Source organism: Xylocopa sonorina, chromosome 10 (genome assembly GCF_050948175.1).
Source record: "Xylocopa sonorina isolate GNS202 chromosome 10, iyXylSono1_principal, whole genome shotgun sequence".
Taxonomy (NCBI): domain Eukaryota; kingdom Metazoa; phylum Arthropoda; class Insecta; order Hymenoptera; family Apidae; genus Xylocopa; species Xylocopa sonorina.
The window spans coordinates 2,365,422-2,385,586 of NC_135202.1; the positions used below are offsets into that span (position 1 = coordinate 2,365,422).

A 20,165-nucleotide genomic window follows, 5' to 3' on the forward strand; every position below is an offset into this window, starting at 1 on the left:
GTACGGGAGGGGTTAGTCGGTTAAACTCGCGCAGTTCTGGATACTGGTTTTCTTGCGAGTCACAGGTAGTACACAGGTAACGCGTGCCTCTGTCACCCTGTCGGCAGCCATCTGTTGTGCGCAGACCAGCTTCCGGCGAGGCAAGGCGAAGCAATCGAATCGGTCGCGGAGCTTATCGTGGCTGCGAACGCGGAGAAGCGCGGGCAAAGAACGGAAGGAAGAAATGCAAGGAGATAGAAAGAGGGAGGGGGGGGGGGGGGGGGAGAAAGAGAAAGGAAGAAGAAAACTTGAAGAAGCGGACGGGTCCGCTCGGCTATCGGCGGAAGCGTAACATCCAATGCAATGGCGGTAGATGCTGGCGGTAGCAGCTGGCTCCTCTGCCCTTCTTACAGTCAGAAAACGAGTCGCGATCTCCTCGCTTGCGCCAGCCCAGTGTAAACCATCTTTGTGTTACCCGTGGACCTGTGTACGTACACGTGGTTGCGTACACGTGTGCGAGCTTCTCTACCCGCCAGAGAGACAGTCGTGTATATATCGAGTTGGCAAGAGACGATTGCCGGAGCCTGGCTGCAAGAGCAGCCGCCTCAATAAAAACTCCGCTCCTCGAGGCCCTCTTGTTGTCTCCTCTGCTCTGTTCTCCTCGTCCTTCGGGTAGAAAGAGCCGTGCTACGCCGGAATACAGGGGGGAGACAAAGGGAAGAGGTCGAAGAGAGGAGAGGCCTGTGCTCTTCGTTGCCTTTACAGCCCGCCTCGTTTCGTCCTCTCCCTCGCAAGGAAGCCGGGCGCGGTCCACGCTCCGACGTTTGACAGAACAAAAGACTATCGACCGGACTCGTGAACACCGTCGAACGCTTCTTCCTCTTCCACTGGCATCGAAAATAGCTTCCTTCTGCTAGCCACCCTACACGGATCCTTACACTCTCACTATATTATCGTTTCTCGTCTTCTTGCCCTTTACACCTTCTCTAGGTGGTCGCGCGTGTGCACACACCTATGAGCGTACGGTACCGTTCGTACCGTTCGTACCCAAAGAGAAGAAGCGCGATCCCTGCTGCCAGCACGAACCGATACGTCGTACAAATTACTGAAAATTGGTCCACTTTTTGAGTGAGACGGCCGCATCGACACCAACCGGATACGGACTGACCGACCGACTACCGGTGGGCTTCGAGATAGCTACAGGTCGATCTTTTCCTGCGATCCCTCGTCTGTGCCGCTTCTTGACAGCCGTCCTCTCGTTCTTGTTGCGGACAGCCCCTTGGCTGCTGATCTGGGAATGCGACGATTTGCGCGCAGCTCCACTCTCCCGGTCTGTGCGACTACCTTTTTCTTAGTTTTTTTCTTCTTTTACGTTTTCTCCAATCATTTAGATGATCGCTGACCAATTGAAACGTAGGGGAACACGAATCGTACCGGTACTAATTGGCGGACTATGCTTCCCTAGGCTTCGCCCGATGTTTCGGTTAGCGATTTCCTCGTACGGGGTGTCAAAAAAATCGGACCTGTTTCTAAGAAGGTGTAAGAAACGGGGTGATTGGGATAGAATCCAGAATTAATCATAGGGTAACTACTTTATGATTACTTAGACGGCATAGAGGATATTAGGTATAAATGAGGAGCAAACTTCAATCACTGGCAGCAAACTTCCGATCTTTCTATTTGCACTTTTTTTCGGTAATTATTTTTATTTTTTTTTTTCGGATACAAACAGTATTATATATTACGTACGTTTTGGAAATTTCGTTTTTTACTCTCAGTTCGTAATATTTATTAGGAGTCTTTTCATAGATATTTAATCAATGTATCAGTTCGCTAATGGTTTCCGTTTGAAAGTATCAAGCCATATGGACGTAAGTTATTGTTCTTAAACAACGTCCAATACATATATCACGTGTACATCTTTTGATCAGAAATGTATGTATACATGTAAAGTACATGTTAAGTACTAGCAAAACTTACAAAAAAAAAAACACTCCTCGAATTTTGTCTCTGGTAACTAATAAAACACTGGTTCTACGCGTAAAGTTCTCATTACACCAGCTTCTTCATTATCCGTGACACACGGACGCCCTCGCGTGCGACTTAACGACGCTTAACTAATTAACGTAAAATTCGATCATGGAGAACCCACCCCTCCGCCTTTCCCCTTGTCGCTCTTCCGCGCGCGCACGCGCGCACACACACACACATACACACACACACACACACACACACACACGAAACTGGCCCGTACGTGGACACGGGCAATCTGTTACTTACTCCCCTCTCGCACTTTCTCGTTCAAGAGAACGGATATCACGGCGCTATCTGGCCGCGATGGCGTGGTGTTAAAGGTCGGCCGATTTCCACGGACAAATGAAGTTGGTCGGGCCGTGTAAACACCTGTAAGAGATTACGTAACCAGGCGCAAATTAACTGTGCACGGGTATCCGCTAGTTTTGCGATTCATCGCCGCCACCGACTGTCGTTCGATCACCTTGCAAACAAGGTTCGCACGGACGGAAACATAAATTCTCTTTGGTGGAAGCCGATTTCCGGAGATGGTCGAATGGTGGGCCATGGAATTGTAATAAAAAAAAATAAAAAAAGGAACGAGGAAACGAAAATGAGCAGAGTTGTAAATCGATCTCGTTGCAACAATTTGCGAGTTTCCGTTCCTTAATATACAGATTGCCGATGATGGCGTACTTGTAATATGTACGGTATAATAATTACGATATAGAGAAAACTTATGCGAAGGTAATGAGAGAATAATAAGGGAGTCTGACCTAATTAGTAGAACGTCTTTTTACTCTTCGTTCGAAGTTTAATGAATGTGATATAAGAGCACGTAATGGTAGAGATACGGGTATAATATAAGATAAAGTCAAGTGTATCGAACAGGATGCGTAAACAACGAAAAGTATAGGTACCACGCAAGAGATTCAAAAATGAAGAAGTGGTGGAAACTAACTTTGCTTAAGACAGCATAAACACGTCGAAAGAGGCTCTGAATAAATATCAGTTATTGTATCGTTAAAGAATGTTTACCACTGGCTCCGACAAGATTTCACCTGCAAGAGATAACAGAAAAAGAGGAGAACGTAGACCGAACGTCAGCTTGGGACATTTCTGGAGCGTAGCATCCGAAAACGTCACTCTCGCGGAGAGCAAACAGATTTCTTCTCATTCGCGATTCAACAAGGAAGCACTTTGTCGCGTTCGTTGCTCGGGGAATCGGGTTAATCAGCGAAAAAGGGGCACGGATCGAAGCGAATCGAAGGCGGCCGTTTTCGAGCATCTTGTCGCGGCAGATAAAGCCCCGCAAAGCGAACGGTCGCGATTCGCGATCGCCAATAAAAGGGGAGGACCAGATTCTGGGCGCAGCTGTCGCTGCTGTAAAAGGTAGCCAGTGACAACGACTGCTTTTCGACAAGCCAGAAAATACGCGGAATTCATGGATGCGCACGTCCCTCGCCTTTCGGAGGCTTCTTTCAACGAGACGTGTCCCCTCTCGTTAACCGTTTGCACATATGCCTTTCTGACTGGCTCATAAATTAGTTGCAAATAGGCCAGTCAACAAAAGGATCACAAATTGGAACCTCTTGACGTTTGATGCTTGGACTGATTGTATTTGAAATAGAAGTGGAATAATGGTTCTACCTTGTACGGAAAAATGACATTCGCAAAGCATATTTCACCTGTGTGTATCGTATGACTTTGAACAATCGACGTCTTGGAAGAATTAATGGTGCGTGTAAGTTTGCAAAATTTTAGAAATTTTAAACCTCGGGCATAAATTACGTATATAAGGTGTGTCAGAAATAATCCTTAGATACGCGATCTTGCCAGAAAACTAATCAAATATTTAGAAATCGCCGACTAATTTATATTCGAGAAAATCGTATAAAAATGAAATAATAACGTTTACGGGATAGGAAAGAATATTTTACGTTTCACTGTCGATTGATATTTAAGTTTTCATTATTTTAGCTGCGAATTTCGGACTCGAAGTGAAATATTCGATTTCGAACCCAAATCTGTGAATACGTTGACAGTATATTCGTTGACTTATACTACTAATGCTACCAAGGATTCACTTTCACCTTTACGTTGAAACTCAATACAAGGATTCTTGGTCGATTCGAATATAACAGATACGAATGCGTTGGCAAACGTGCGGTATCACAAAGAGCGCGCACACGCGCGCCTAGTAGTATCCGTTTGCGGAGGTGATATTTCGAACTCCTCGCGCGGACGGCTTCGGCCATTGTATCCCCCTCGCGCTCATTAAATATTAACGAGAGTCTCAATTTCTTCATTTCGTTGATGAGTCGCCGCGCGCCATCCGAGAACCCGCATATAGATTGAAAATTAACTTATATGAGCGCCGACAAAATATATGTGTACGCCGTAGAGCGCGCGCTGCACTTATACGACTCCGGGGCCTACGATTTACACGAGAGGTCCCAATGTTGGTATAACCCCTAAGTAGGAGATTCTCTTCTTCCTTTTCTTCCGCCTTCTCGACCTTCCTCCACCTCCACTCCTTCTTCTCCTCTTCTTCCTCTTCTTCTTCCTCTTCTTCTTCTTCTTCTTCTTCTTCTTCTTCTTCTTCTTCTTCTTCTTCTTCTTCGAACGTCTTTGAATCTCTTTTCTTCTTCAATTCTCTCTCCCCGACTCGTTCGCGCACGAACGTGAAATCCTTAAATACCTAATTTGATGCTAATTAGAACTCGCACTTGCTCCCCGTAGCCGCGTCTCGCGGCGACAGGTTCGCGTGTGGCGGAACCACGGGATGGTGATCGTGTGTCCTGAGTATTTTGGGCCTTGTAACGCCGTTTATTGATATTTCAAGGGGATACGATCAGGGCTGTCAGAAGTGGTAGAGATATGAGCGGGATACTTTCAGCTTCGACACGGAAGACACGCGCGGTGTAACGCGAATAAAATTCGTGGTTTCATTGCATTGGGTCTGAATATCGTTCCTATCTCTGAACTTTGTTGGTGCCGCGTTTCCAAGACTTGGTGGCCTGTTTTTACCCAGAGATAGAGGCTTAATTTGCGATTCAATTAAGTACGGAACGAATCGCGTGGAATTCTTTAGTAAGCGGGTCGGGGATGATTTTTGTGAGCTTTTATCTTGTTTTTTTCTTCCTTGAATGGATTATGCTCTTTTAAAAGCATCATGTTTTTGTAGCGAAGGTATAACCTAAGGTAAAACGTATCGTTGGACACTAGAGTTGTTGATACTACTGCATGATCCTTATAATTATACGAATACTTTTGCAAATTTAAGGGAAAAATTTCTATAACCCAACGATTATGAAAACATTTCTTTGATACATGGCTGAAGACGTTGCATTGTTGCAGAACAAATGAACAGGTTGTAGATTGCAAGAGAATGTTGGAGCAATGATGGAGCAAGTGAGAAGTGTTATTTTCAAATTCCAGATGTACGTAACTATTTATTATACGATAATAGTCGCACTCGAATGCAGCACATTAATTTTATCTATACAGTTTTACATAATTGGTTCGTCCACTTTCTTTTCAACTTTATTTAATCTCTGTGGCGATTTTAAGACGTTTACGCGCGCGTACGTTAAATCATCGCTATGCTACACATGCCTAACATGCGACTGCCGCCACTTTACCGACTATGCAGACTATTTCCACCTCGACGCTTGCCCGTACCGCGAGATCGTCGCAAATTCTGGAGAGAAGTATGAAAAACCTCACGCTGGCGATTCGTCGTGGTAATTGACGAGATGTCCGATGGGCAAGGAAGTGAGCTCCGGGATGATCTTTATCTCGGAATGTTTCGTCGTCTGCTGTCGATAAATATTATTTTCTAATGTTACCATGTGTATATATAAAAATTATAAGTTCTTGATCGTTACAAATAAATTTTTTCTTCATCTTTTTCTCATCATAGGAATCCTCGCTTCTATTTTTTTTTTTTTTTTTTTTTTTTTAACGTTACATGTCTGGAACGTGACGCACGCATGTGCTACGAACGGTCACGACAATTCGCCTGGATATAATTACTTTCTCTACCCCCGTGGTTCGTTTTCTTTTCGTTCATCTACGTTTCCTGTTTCTCGTTGTCCGTCACAACGTTTGCTACACGTTGATCGTTGGTCGCGCGCGAGATACTCGATTATTTGGCGCGAAAGCTCTGCAAGCTATTCGTTAATTTTCTTTCTCTCTAATATTCGTACCGTGTCGTCAGTGGTCGAATGAATTTCGTATTTCGTGCCAATCGAATCCAAAGATCGCCCCCTCTCCCCTTCCCTTCTTGGTACATCTACTTTTTACGAAACGTAGAATCTTCGTATGTAGAAACTTTAGATTCGGCTGGCATCGTAAAAAAAGAACTGCAATCTTAGCTATTCGTATGTACGTACGTACGCACGTACGTTTTTATTTTTTGGCACGAGGAGAGGAACGCCGTTTTACAACACCTATCACTTTTGTTCGTTCGCGATTCTCTAGCCCGTAAATGGCCGTTATCAAAAAGTGTCTCCGTGACACGGTTCTCGGCTAAAAAGGAGGAGTGAAGCGACGCGAGGAGTCGGGTCAGCGTGCCACGGAAGGCTAAAATCGAAGCGTCGAACGATCTAGTCTATGTTTGCCTTGAATTCATCAACGAACAGTTGACGAATCTAGCCGAGTACACGACAAAAAACGGGTCTTGTCCACGCGAAATGGCAAAAATTTAAAGTGTCTCGAAAAAAGCAAACGTCCATCCCATTGGTCTCATCTTCGCTTGTCCGACCCGGCACCCAGACCCGGTTCGCGCCCTCGCTAGCGAGACAAACTATCGCCTAGTACCATTTGTAATTCGGATGTGCATGGAACTATGATTATTATCACTGATTACTTAAACATAATCTCCGTTTCAGCTGAAACGCTGTTAAGCGTCCACTGATCGGCCAGGATCGCGAACCTTGGCCATTTTCCTGGTGAGATTTTCTTATATTTCGCTGAGATCGTTCAATTAGAATTCTCGCGACAAGGTTGGTAAATTTTCACTAGATACTACAGTTGGTATTATATTTATGGTTTCTAGAGATTCGAAGCGATCAATGATCGTCATTTGCTCGTGTACCAAGCAGATTTAATTTAAATTACCGTATACGATGATCTTCTTGACGGACGAACGACGTTCAAATCTATATATTTCGAGTTGGAGGATATCTCCGTGTTATTACTCACCAAAACAATCGTCGAAGGTTCTATAAAGTTCTTTTAAGCCGTACAGCAGTTGAAATGGGTCCTCTATCGTCCGTCGACTATCGATCGCGCAAGGTATGGCCCGTTCGTTGACAACCGATCAATGAACGTTGTGAAAATCTCGAGCAAAAGGAGGAAGAAAATCGAATGGAAAGTCAACGCGTTAGAAAGTCGATCCCATAGAAGGACGCGACGATCCTTCATCCAAGATGGCTGGAAAGGTTGCTGTAGCTGTCTTCCTCCATCTCAAGCCGTCGTCAGTAAAGATCGGAGAACGAGACCTGGGAGGAAACGCCGGAATGTAGGTGATGAAGAGCGTGCAGCTCCTCCATCGAGGTCGACGGCATGCTGTTGCTGTCCCCTAGGATGCTGGCTGCTGGTCCCACGTTTGGCGAGCCGGCCGTGTTCGATGGGACCGGCGTCCCTGGACACCCCACATTGCTGGTAGTCGTGTTGCCCTCTTGCCTCATCATGTTCCGTCGCCATTTCGCGCGGGCATTTTGGAACCAGACCTGCGTGAATCGAGAACCTAGTTCAGGCCTCGCGACTCCTTCTCTTTCTCCTTCTCCTTCTCCTCTTCTCCTTCTCCTTCGTTCCCCGTGCATTTCAACGGAATCAAGTTCGATAGAAACGATAAACGCGATAATCGTTATTAAATGCCGCGACATTAGAATTTCGCGGAACGGAATCCTGCTGAATAATATTTCCTACCTGAAGCACCCTCTTCGAGAGCCCTGTCTTCTGCGCCAGTTGCTTGAGGTCCTTCGCGTCGGGATTCTGATTTATAGCAAAATAATTCTTCATCGTTCGCAACTGATGGTGCTTGAAGCTAGTTCTCATGCGTTTCGTCCGTTGGCTCTGATGTACCGGCCCGGGAGAGCCGACAGACGCTTCGTACGCTGCCAAAGATTCCATGGACGAGGACAGTTCGGTAGGATGAAGCAGCTCTGCAACGAGTAATTTTACCCTCCTTTTCATTCGACCTGGTTCCTATCTTTTAATACTATAATCTACGATACAGATTATTTCAATTGGACGATTCTGAGAAATGAATCTGCAATAGAAGAAAGTGGATCGTGTCTTAAACGTGTTTTTAATCTTGCCAACAGTGATCAAGACACAATCAGAACGTTGCTGCTACGAATGTGTCCAGTCCAAGTTTAGCCAACTTTCGTGTACCTGTTACAAAGATTTCTTAAACTGATCGGTCTATGGGCCGCGTATAAGGAGTTCAGTCCCATCGGACGTAAAAAGACGAGACAGCGGACAGAAAAGAGCAAGCATCGATCGAACGATACAGAGGACAGTCAATGGTAAATGAGAAGATTCATCTTTGATCGGTGTTGAACGTTCCGTGATCCATCAATCGGCACTATCTATATAGGCGCCTATCCATCCCATCTATCGGATGATTTATTCTGCTGTTTGACGAAAATCTTGAAAGAGCAATCTCCGAAGCAAAGCGTTGCACATTTTCAAGGATCCTTGGCGATCCTACTTCCAAACTTTTTATACTTCACCCATCAAGTCGATTTTCCGCCCGAACAACAAAAAATTTTCAACATTATCCACAGGAACTTCTAATTATCAAACATTTCAATTAATACTACTAATACCGACTAGTCTATTCCTCTCAAGCTTCTCATCTACCCGTCAATTCTACCCCCATGCTTTCACCCCGCACAGTTATGTGCAGTACGCGAAACGAATAAAAGCAAGGAGCATCGTAAGAGAGAGAGAGAGAGAGAGAGAGAGAGAGAGAGAGAGAGTTGCAAGTTGCAGTTGTTGCGCGCCGCCGGAGCGAAGGAACGCATCCAATAAATAAGACGACGAGGGTAACCATTGAATTCAATCGGGGAGAAAGAACGGGTTCCAAGACGACGTTCGCGGACAGCCGCGCGCATATAGGGGAATGGTAGAGTGGAAAGGCGAGGGGAGGTAGACCCGGGCAGAAGTAAATCCCCGAGCACGTATCCGCCATTACTGTTTATTGTCCCGAACTTCCATTCCCTACGGACGCGGCGGGCTGTTTCTCCGCGGTGACTCGCGATCCAGAAAAGAGAAGAACCGCTCTCGCGAACGCCGGCCACACCGACGCTGTAGGTTCGTTTTGTTCTTCGGGGTGAACGACACCGATTTTTGTTTCGTTCCTTTCAACTTAGCTCGGGCAAAGAACCCGAAAGACTCGTTCCATCGGCCACGAGAAAAACCGAAGGAAACGCGACGTTCTCGTCGCCTCGCCGTCCTCTCTCTCGTTTCTCAAACGGATTGCTTTCCCTAGAACCAGCTCTATCAATAAACACGGCCGAACGCACGCCCCTGCAAAAGGAGTACGCAAGTTTTTTCATCGGACTGGCCTGGTTCCCAAGCCGCGCGAGTATCTCCGCGTGTGACGGGACGGCTAAGGGACTCGCAATGGCGGGATAAAGAGGGGAAACGGCGAGGGGGATGGACGGTTTTCGTGGTTCAAGAATGAGATTACAATTTGTCAGGTTCGGGCTAGAGGCCGAAATCACACGGATGGCACGGACGGTCGACGGCGAGGGCCGTCTTCGAACCGGCAAGAAACTCACGCAGGCGGCATTATAGTGTTCCGCCGGCCATTCTGCTGGCTACGGCCACGTATTGGCCGCGGCAACATTCTTTTCCGGCCAGATCGGCCAATCGATGCATCTCGCCACCGATACCCATCTGTCACTGTCTCCGCGGGGCCTAGCCTTTTCTCTGCTCTCGCGCGACCGGCGTGGTTCGCGCTCTCCGATCACGGGACGATCGTTCGTATCGATGCATGACGCGAACCCTCTGTGAACATTACTTCGCGCCCGCTAAGCTTAAACTATTTATTACCTCACTAGTGTATAGCGATAACAAGTAGTTTTCATCGTTCTTCAAGTAATGATCTCGCTCTTCGAGTAATGGCCTCGCAAAAACTACCCCCTGTTTAACATTCCTTGTACAACAAAACCGAAATTCAGTCGCCGAATTGGGCTAATTTTTCATCCTCGCAAGAAGCGTAACCGCGTGGACAAAAGTATTCTCAGCGGCGGAGAATCGACGGGCTTATCGCGGTCGCAATTCCAGCGATTCATCGAACGCTCCGTCTGACGTCCAGACGGAATAGTTTTGAGGGATCCGGTAGCTCATCAGCAAAAAGTGTCCCAATTATATATAAAGACAATAAAACGCGAATCAGTCGTCCGGTTCCCACCCCGTCCAAGGCTGCGCGATCCCTGTAAGCCGTTTCATGGCCGATATCACGGCTGTTGATCGTTCGGTAACGCGAGTATCATTCACGTAATCGTGTGTCAATTATAAAATAAAATAATCGTCGCGTCATTGCAAACACTTGCGAACCGAAACACAACCACAACCAACAGGTGAATCTCGCGACGCGATCTTGCTTCCGGCGGTATTACACGAATTATCGTTTATTAAATTCATTTCGTCATTCGATTTCATGCAGGTTCCTGTAGGCTTTCCCATGAATGACCGGTATACGATTAATTCAGTATTCTGACATTTAGATAAATAGCAGAAGTTACCCGTTTTTCTTAATCTCGTTGGGCCGAGGAGGTTTAGCGGAACGTCTTCCAGCGTATATCGAACGAGCCAATTTAAACGAAACGACTCCAATTTAAAGCAACAACCATGATGACCAAGTAATGCGAGAACGAACGTATTCGCGAAACGAGAGCCTGGCCCGTTTATTCTTGAGCTCTCGAAAAGGAAAATCGTTCGATCGGTCCGTCGGGCACATGTCCGACACGCCGGGACAAAGAAGCTCGACGAGACGCTTGTACTTTGTACAGAACGATCAATTAGACAGCCGTACGAAATTTCGCCGAAGAATTTCGCGTGTGTGCCGACGAGGGAACGTCTAACGAGGCGAGCGCGAACAATCTCCGGCCAATTCGCGGCTCGCGATCCTCGAGTGCTCGTGCAAATGTTTGCGCACCGAAGGAACCAGCCATTATACTCATAGCTCGGCAAATAATGCAACTCCCCTGGCTAACCAACGCGATTCGAGGGATGGAAAGTAAGAGAAAGAGTAGGTTCAAGAGAGAGGGAGAGAGAGAGCCAGCGTGTACCACGTGTTCCCATGGTTTTAAGACCTACGTTTGAAAGCACACCCCCGTTTACCATCCGGCCCAATTATCCCTCTGGCAACCCTTTTCCATCCCTCTCTCTTACGTTCCCGCGTTTGTTTCACCACTGCCAATTACACGTATTTGCGTCCTCGGGCCGAGTCAAGCCGAGGCTGGATTCTTGTGAATTCTTTATTGTTTCGACTGTACGACGGAAGGGAACAAAGGGCCCCGAGGCCGCGTTTTTCTTTCGTCCCTCGCCTATTTCTCTCTCTCTCTCTCTCTCTCTCTCTCTCTCTCTCTCTGTTTTACCCTCTGTCGCTCGCGCGATTAATCGATCCGCGGCACGATTTCGGATCGAACTGTAGGATCGATGCTTCCCTCGTGGACCGAGTTCCGAAGAACTTCTTTCTCGGAACTTGTAGCTTTTTCTATTTAAGGAGGAAATATTACCGCCATTCGATCATTTCAGAGAAACCTTTAATTTGTCGCGATGAATCCCTCTGAAAACTTTGATCGTTCAACATCGAGAAAGTCGAGAGAAATTGAAAATATGCAACTCACCTAGGGCTCCAGCGGCTAGTCTCATGGTAACGGGCATCTCGGAGCCGGTCACTTCTGACAGCTTCCTCTTTCTGGGACGACCCTTCTGCACCGTGCCGGAAGAGGTGATCGGGCTCTGTTCAGCGGCGCTGTAATAAGCCGGAAGCGGCGACACCCCTGGCGAGCCGATGTCCTCGATGTTGCTGGCTGCGCTTCCGTAATCCCCCGCGCAGCACAGCAACTCGTAGTGAGGTCTTGGGACCGACCAGCTCGTCATTCGTGAACCTTGCTGTCGAGTATTTCAGTGGCGACCCTGCGTTATCCGCCGAGTTCGATGAACGCGCGAACGCGGTCACGCTCGCGAGAGGAGATAGACGAACGGCCAGGCCGTTTGGCGCTCGATCGGATCGATGGATCGGCGAATCGAGCGCTTTATTTATCGTTTGTTTCCTTTCGTTCGAACCGCGCGGCAACGAGCTCCTCGTCCTTTTAATTTGATACAAGACAACATCTCCTTTCTTCCTGAACAATCTCATCGGTCAACATCGCCGACAAACATATTCCAACAGCCCTCTCTCATCCCAACCCTTCGATGATAATACCTCGAATGTCACGCGTTACATCGATTTAATAAAAATCTCTTTTCGCAAGCAACTCTGAGAAATCTGTCAACCCCCCACTTTAGACTCTGTACGAAATATTATCCGCCTCCTTCACGACACTAGTTTACACGCGGCGACACCGTTGATAAACCAGCGAGAGTAGCGATCGAATCGATCCCGCGGAGCGGCAAGCGGCACCGCGATGTCTTTCCCTTTACGAGAGCGCGCGTCGAGCTCGACTATCTTTCGGCCTTTCTCTCTCTCTCTCTCTCTCACACACACACACACACACACACACACACTCTCTCTCTCTCCCTCTCTCTCTCCCACTCTCCCTCTCTCTCTCTCTCTCTCTCTCTCTCTCTCTCTCTCTCTCTCTCACACACACAGACACACACACTCTCTCTCCCTCTCTCTCTCCCACTCTCTCTCTCTCTCTCTCTCTCTCTCTCTCTCTCTCTCTTTTGTATATACCGATCCCGTTTCTGAGAATTGAAAAGACCGGATTCACCCGCGCCGGAGGGCTGTCATTAGGCGAGCAGCGAACGATAATAAATGTCCTATGTCGACGCGCCTCGTGTTTCTGTCACTCTCGTCATCAAACTCGTTGATAACAAAGAGACGGCCTTTGGAGGATGGTAATTCGGGCTCGTGTTTCTCACCTACAGTAGACCAGGCCGTCCCTCTGCCCGAAATGATCGCCCTTGTTCAGCGGGGTGCCGCATGAGGCGCACGTAAAACAGGCCACGTGGTAGACCAGGTCCCTTGCGCGCATCACCAGCTCCGACGCGGAAATCCCGGCTCGGCATCGGGAACATCTTGAAACGGCGAACAATCTATGGATGGAAATTGTGCTCTTTTTTTTATTCGCTCTGATTCAAGTTGAAATATTGGAATATTCAATAATAAATGAAAACGAGGAAACTGTCCTCTGTCGTGTTCGAAATCGCGAAAATTACAGTCTGAATTATTGTAGTTACCGCTCGGCATTCCACGTAGAACGATGCCCGTGTCCGATCAGCCACTCGTTCACGGAGAACGAATGTTGTTGATTGAAACTGCTGATCAGCTTTACAATCGGTATCACAAAAACAGTATTACACTATGAGTTATTGCAACGATAAGTTTTAATGGCACGAAAAAAAACATTTGTCAGACTTTCTTCCGCTTGAGAACTCCACCAATTCTTGCAAATTATCCACGATTCCCTTCAGTATTAATCGACACATACAATAACAAATACATAAACGGACAGAAAGCAACAAAGACAGACGAGCAGAATGAACTTGGATATTCCTCTACAACAGTAGTTGCATAGTCGACAGAGAGAGCATCGTCGTCGTTCCGGGTTCCTTCGAGGGTCCTCGAGTTCTCGATCGCGCGTTCTTCGTAGAATCCCCTAATTACAAAATCAACGATCCCGATCGTCGCTCGAATTCATCGATTCCCTGCGTCTGTGTTCTCCGTGTTCCTCTCCTTCGCGCGCACGTGACCCCAGTTGTTCGTGACTATCGGCTCGAACCAAAATCGGAGAACAATGCCCGTTCCCCCTCTGGGTTACGTTTTTCTTCCACTAATACACCATAACGTTTACGAAGGCAGACAGCCAAGGCGCGGAGGGGATAGAGAGCGAGAGGGTGGAGTAGCACGAGGGGTGGGTGGGGTTTCCTCGCAGGCTCTCATATATCGGTCGTCGACGATCGAGGCGAAGTTACAGCTTTCGAAGCGCGAAAACCAAATAGAGACAAAGGGGTTGGCCTGGATATGGATCGTTGCATATTGCATGGGAGCCGGCTGTGTATTCTTCTTTAACGAACCGGCGGCCTAGGGTTTCCAGCCTGCAGGAACACCGGGCTATGGCGTGTTCCACCCTCGTCTGGAATCCTTGGCACCCGAGGACCGGCGCGAACGTGCGATTTCTGCGTGTGTCTCAGCGTTTCTTCTTTGGTGTCCTTGCGATATTCCTATCTTTTTTAACACTTCTCGCGTGTGACTTTTAATATTATACCGTCATTAAAAGTCTTTAACAACTTTAGTAGACCGTTCTATCGTCTATTATGTATTACTGTGCGATGCATTGTAGAGGTGGATTCAGCCCCTTTAAAACAGTGACTGTATACATATACTAAAATAACTCTGGTATAGTGTGCATGTACTGAAAATTGTCCGATGCTAGGCTAGAGTTCCTTTTATTCCCTTTAATTATTTCTTCCTATCGAGTTCCATGCATTAATTTGCTGACGAGAAGACGATTACAGGATCGAAAAAAGGCGAATTTGCAATCCAATCCTACTTTCCTGTCATTAAAATAATAACAAGCAAACAATATTCGACAATAATACCGTGGAAATGAAAATTAAATACAACTACTCCTGTTTCGTTTATTTTCAATGTTCGTGCGTACAAAATTTGATCTAGTCCTTTGCTGAGGAGATATTTCCACCGATACTATTATATAAGTAAACAATAATTACGTGGTGAATAATTCATAGGAAATTGAATATTTATTAACGCTAACTTCTACTCGAAAAGCTCGTCAATTTTACAATTTCAATCGGCTCGATACTAAACGAAACGGAACGAAAGGAAAAAGAAAGAGGGCGGTGAAGGGGTCGAAGGAAAAGAAACGCTTCTCACGCTTACGAGGACTCCGTAAAATTATGCAACGCGTGCTTCTTCGTCGCGTCCGCTAACTACGCTCTGAATTTCAACGAGAACGCAACCGACGAGTTTTCATAGGCAAAAACACGGCAACAGATTCTTCCCTTCATCTAATTACCTTCCTCACAATCGTTGTGTTTAATCTAATTAATTTCATTCGTCGCAATTTTGCATTTTAATATCTTAATCTGAGTCGGTTCGACGAGCGTTTACGTCTGAACGCGTGCAAACAGGAAGATGAAACTTGCGCTGGACAGTTGCGCAAGAAAAATTTATTTCACTCGGTGCGCAATGTTTCTTCCAGTTAATTGTACATTTTATACACACGTTATTTTATTTAATCTCACGAAACAATCAAAGTGCCTGAGTGCATAACAGTGCTATAGGAAATTGTTTAATGAAATTCAATTAAACGAATGAAAATGCATGTATAAAACGATGGATCAAAACGGTGTACGAATGAAAACTGAAGCGATGGTGGAAAGAAGAGGGTATCCATCGAAAATCGTGATCGCGTGTTTTTATCGTGGCGAACGTATCGCAGCGTGGAATTTTAGGTGCCGGGTTAGGCCTGCCTAGGACAAACATGGCTTGAATCTGGCCATTAGTAGACATTTTGTGTGGTCCTGGCTAAGTTTTGAGCGGGGCGGACGCTCCTATGCAAATTCGCGGATACCCCAATAAATACTGAAACGAGAAGCCGTATGCCAACCAGGCCACTGGCAACCGGCGCTGGAGAATCTTGCATTAATTTCGCGCATCATCTGGGTAATTCGACGTAAAATGGCACGATGGGTCCGCTTTGTCTCGCGTAGCGAAACGTAAAAGGAAAGAAACGGGTAAAGCAGTTGCAGAAAATGTTCATTTTCAAAATAGAATAGATCGAATCTGTTATCACCTCTTTATTCCTCCGTATTTCTGTGCAACTTACGTATATACGGGAAAGTTTACTTTTTGCATTATAGGCCACTTCTAATACGGAACGTCGCAGTTGGAACACCTTCGAAACAACAGCAAACAATCGAGCGTAGCATCTTGGATAGAAAATGCTCTCGGTTCCGGTAGTTCCCTCTGCTTTTGGAACGGAGTTACGACGGTAAGCCACCCCTTGCAGCGTTGGCCGGCCCTAATCCGCTTACGACTACTTCTACTAACCTATAATAATCCTCTTTGCAGTAGATGTTGCCGTCCCTGGCGAAACACGTCAACTCGGCGGCGAGAGGCACCCGGCAGTGGCAGCAACGAAGACAGCCGCAGTGCCAGGCGCGATCCGCGGCCCTTAGGTACCATCTCTCGGCTATCTCCCGGCCGCAACCCCCGCAGCCGAGGCTTCCATCAGCGTTGTTGTTCTCACCGGTGCCAACCTGCCGGTTGCTGACGGCACCATCCCCTGGCGGGGGTGTGCTGCTCCCACACCCGACTTCCTTCAACATCTCGACGCGAACCACCGCGACCACCGGCGCATTCTGCAGGGAAAACAAAGATTGCGCTTTCTGACTTTCGAGGGCAATGTTACGTTTCCAAGTGAATTGGTACACGGCAAGAGTTGGATGCCCGTCTCGTTACAGCTAGACATTTTTAACGATCAACGAACGAATTACATTACAGTAGATATGGTACCCATCTCTGATGTATGTATCGATTTTCATCCAGCCAACTTTAGTCCACCCCCGATTGTATTTGATGGGTGAGTATTCGAGGTGTTTCCAGTTGGGTCATTCGTTCCCGATTTCACGGTGAAAACATTTTTTTCTCGTCGTCATCGGGATGACGAGTGTTCGAAGTTGAGGGACTTGTGAGTCTCCTCCTCTGGCGACGGCGGAGGCGGAGGCGGTGGCGGCAACGGCGGCGGCGGCGGCGGCGGCGGCGGCGGAGTCCCGATGAAGGGGGTGGGGAGGAAGATGAGGAGGAGGCAGAGGAAGAGAGGAGTAGGAGGAGGAGGAGGAGGACAGGCGGCTCCGCATTCATTCAGGACACTTCTCAGCGGCGGCGCACGCAAGAACCGATGAATGAAAACAATTCGTGACTGCTGTCCCGTTAATGAATGACTCCCGGGGCAGTGGCTCTCTCGGTTTCGAATCGGCCGCGAGCTAATTAGTAGAAGCTTGCGGATCGCCACAATAACTCAACGTCCTTTACGAGCGCGGGCCGCACGTGATTTCCGTAAGTTAAATGGAAGGTGACGTCGCCTGGAATCACCGTACACCTCGTTCTACCAAGGTGACGCCGTTTTGCTGCCGCTTGTCACCGACGTTTTATTAGGCCGAACGTGTGCACGCTGATTTACAACTATTCTACGGTTGTTCGGTTGTTCCTTTTGTCCCTACGTTCGTTGTCTTCCTAGCTATCTGATTTTTCTGTCGGACTCGGATCTTTCTCTTTATCCACCTTTCGAGAGAGTGGCTGGTTATTATTTCCACTTGATTAAATAATTGTTCGCATCTCAAATCGAGTGGAAGCTAAGCAATTCTAGAGAAGGTGCTCTCGACCTAAAAATATAAAAGTAACAGGAGGATGGTATTTTTAGGCAAAGTCTAAATCTTATCCGTAGATTTTTGTTAAGAGATTGGGATAAACATATAATTTTGTTTTTTGTCGTTCACATTCATCATTTTTGGATGCTTAACGAGTGGTATGACTGGACCACATTCGCATGCTAGTATTAATGCGGTAGAAACAAATTAATTTGTATGCCCGCTCACTTTGGAATATTTTGTCAAATACGTCCCAAGGTTGCTGGTCTATCGCAGCGAGTCTAATCGATAACTCGATGCTACCTCTCGGTTCGATTAAGTTTCAAATTGAAATAAATCTTCGCTGGTCTCTACTTTTCACTCACCCGAATGTTAAATTAATCAGCTGCAAACTCCGCGGTGAATTCCACCGACGCTAGCAACGTCTGCGTCGTTTTCTCTGGCTATTCTTCGTCGACCGTCGCTTCCCGTCGTCGTAGCGACCCTATAATGTGAAATTGTTCCTTGTACCTCTTTATTTCTACTCGAAACGTGATCCTAAATGACGAGCGATACAAGCTTGTAGGCTCGGCACGGTCGATACTAGATTGTCGTTGAAAGGAACGATCCAAAGTTGGTGTTTCAAGGTCCGTCGGTAGCTATCGCGACAACCACGATCTCAGAAATAAACGTTTCGAGTGTTGGACGATCGAAGCAGGGGCTACGTTTAAGTATCGAATTGCTCGAAGCAGTTGCGTATAATCTTCTCGAATTGATCATAGAATTGCTCAACGTTCAATTTTGATAGAGATTTATGAAGGACGATTAATTTTAATTGGAGTGTGCAGGAAAATCCGTGAAATCTTAATGATATAATTGGAGAGAATAAGTAGTTGCAGTATTGAAATCTGAGTCGATCGTTAAACCGAAAAATTCATTTCATTTCGGAACACAATCAATTATACTTGCTTCGATTAATTTTCAAATTAGAAGCTACATCGTGGCAACACTTAACGACCCCCCATTATTTCAAAAATCTCCACCGTGAATCCGCTACATTCACTATTAATCCCAATTCGTCTCTACCTGCCCTTCCGTCGTATATCCAGATTCCCCGATCTCTCTGACCGTCGTCGTCGATCCTCGGCGTGCTCTTCGCTCAACTCGCTCTCCTTTATCACCTGGTCCTCCCTCGCGCGTAACTCATCACCAATAGGCCAGCGCTGCACGTCGCGGACACCGTTCACGCGAGGTCTTCGTGTCGTCGTCGTCGTCGTCGTCGTCGTCGTCGTCGCCACGCCGACGGAATCGCGAAACCCGGAAGACACCACTTTTCCCGTCGGTCGAGGTGAGACGCCGCCGTCGTTGTACGATTTTTTGCCGGCCGTGAGGAAAAATGGTGCGCGACGCGGATAAGGTCGACAAGCGAGTTCGCCGCGAGGGAAGCTCCCCGTCGGCGTAACAGCACGATCCTGGGCTGACCAGCCAGGGCCAGGGGCGGACGTGGCGGCATGGCAGAATAGAGGGGTTGGCCCCCCGCGTGCAGACGACGTCGCAGTTACGGGGTGGGGTTTCTCGGTGGCTGCGCGGACGGGGTGGTGGCGTCGGGACGCCCGGCGTTTGCGCGCTCAACGGCCGACGCGCGCCCGGCCTCCCGGTACATCTCGTCTTCATCGAGGACGCGTCTAATCCCGAGCTCTGCCGCCACGGACAGCAGAAATCGTCCCGAGCATATTCAATTATGTCGTCATGTGGCTTCTTCCGATGGGAGGTAGGGACGGTCGGGTGACCGTCTCGAGTTTTAAGGGTGGTACGTTTTGGAGGGGGTCGTAAAATGGAGGTTGCCCGATGAGGAGAGATCGAGAGTAACGGGTAACGTCTTAAATTAATTAATACTGTAGAAACTGTTTACGGTTTCTCGTAAACAGTTGCCGTCGATGACGAGGGCAGGGCGTTCAGCGGCGGTCGCACGAGTGTATCTTGACGCGGACCGTGTGACAAACGTGTGTCAGCGATATTAAAATTGTCGCGGGAACACGTTTTTCGTCCGTTCGCGGCCAACTGGAACATAGCTGCTGGCCCGTTCCGAGCAAATGTAATTTGTAGCCGTATGCGTGAGCGACGCGTGACTAACCATTCGCGTGTCACGTCATTTCTCTTTGGGAGCCGGGGCACCTTTCCACCCCCTCCGCCCTCGCGCGATTATAAATTAATTGAGAGTGAAACGCGAACGCGCGTACCGGTAAACGCTTTGAAAACGACGTTGACGGGGCTGGAGGCGCTAATCATGAATAATGAATGCCACGCTGCCGTAGCCACCGCCGCCACCGTCGCGGACCGCTTAGAAACGCGCGCCGCGCCGACTGATGCGTACAGATTTCGAACGATTATTTCGCTGGCCCGTGGATTTCTGAAAGTCAGATCGAACGTCGAGCCGCGAGCGCTTACGACACGGTTCTCGGGGAATTAACAAACGGAACGAGATATGTATTTAATGTTGTTCCGACGCGAAAGTTGTGTCGGTTCTGTTAGAATTAATGAAATCGCTTATTTCACACGCGTACGTACTTTTTACGAAATAAAATTTTGTAGCAAATGTAGTT

At 47.5% G+C, this 20,165-nt stretch overlaps 2 protein-coding genes across 2 annotated transcripts in view; one reads left to right on the forward strand and one right to left on the reverse strand.

Annotated features, from left to right (window-relative positions):
• The window catches only part of Foxo (forkhead box, sub-group O), a 347,741-nt gene that overhangs the window by 13,235 nt on the left and 314,341 nt on the right, over positions 1-20,165 (forward strand). The gene's annotated exons all lie outside the window — the stretch shown is intronic.
• Positions 7,272-18,669, reverse strand: LOC143428130 (LIM/homeobox protein Lhx9). Its single transcript, XM_076902842.1, has 7 exons — positions 18,649-18,669; positions 17,949-18,067; positions 16,265-16,575; positions 13,111-13,284; positions 11,868-12,100; positions 7,930-8,165; positions 7,272-7,730 (listed from the first exon to the last, which is right to left on the reverse strand). The coding sequence occupies exons 3-7, from the start codon at positions 16,540-16,542 to the stop codon at positions 7,476-7,478; spliced, it is 1,176 nt and encodes a 391-aa protein (XP_076758957.1). The 5' UTR covers positions 16,543-16,575; positions 17,949-18,067; positions 18,649-18,669; the 3' UTR covers positions 7,272-7,475.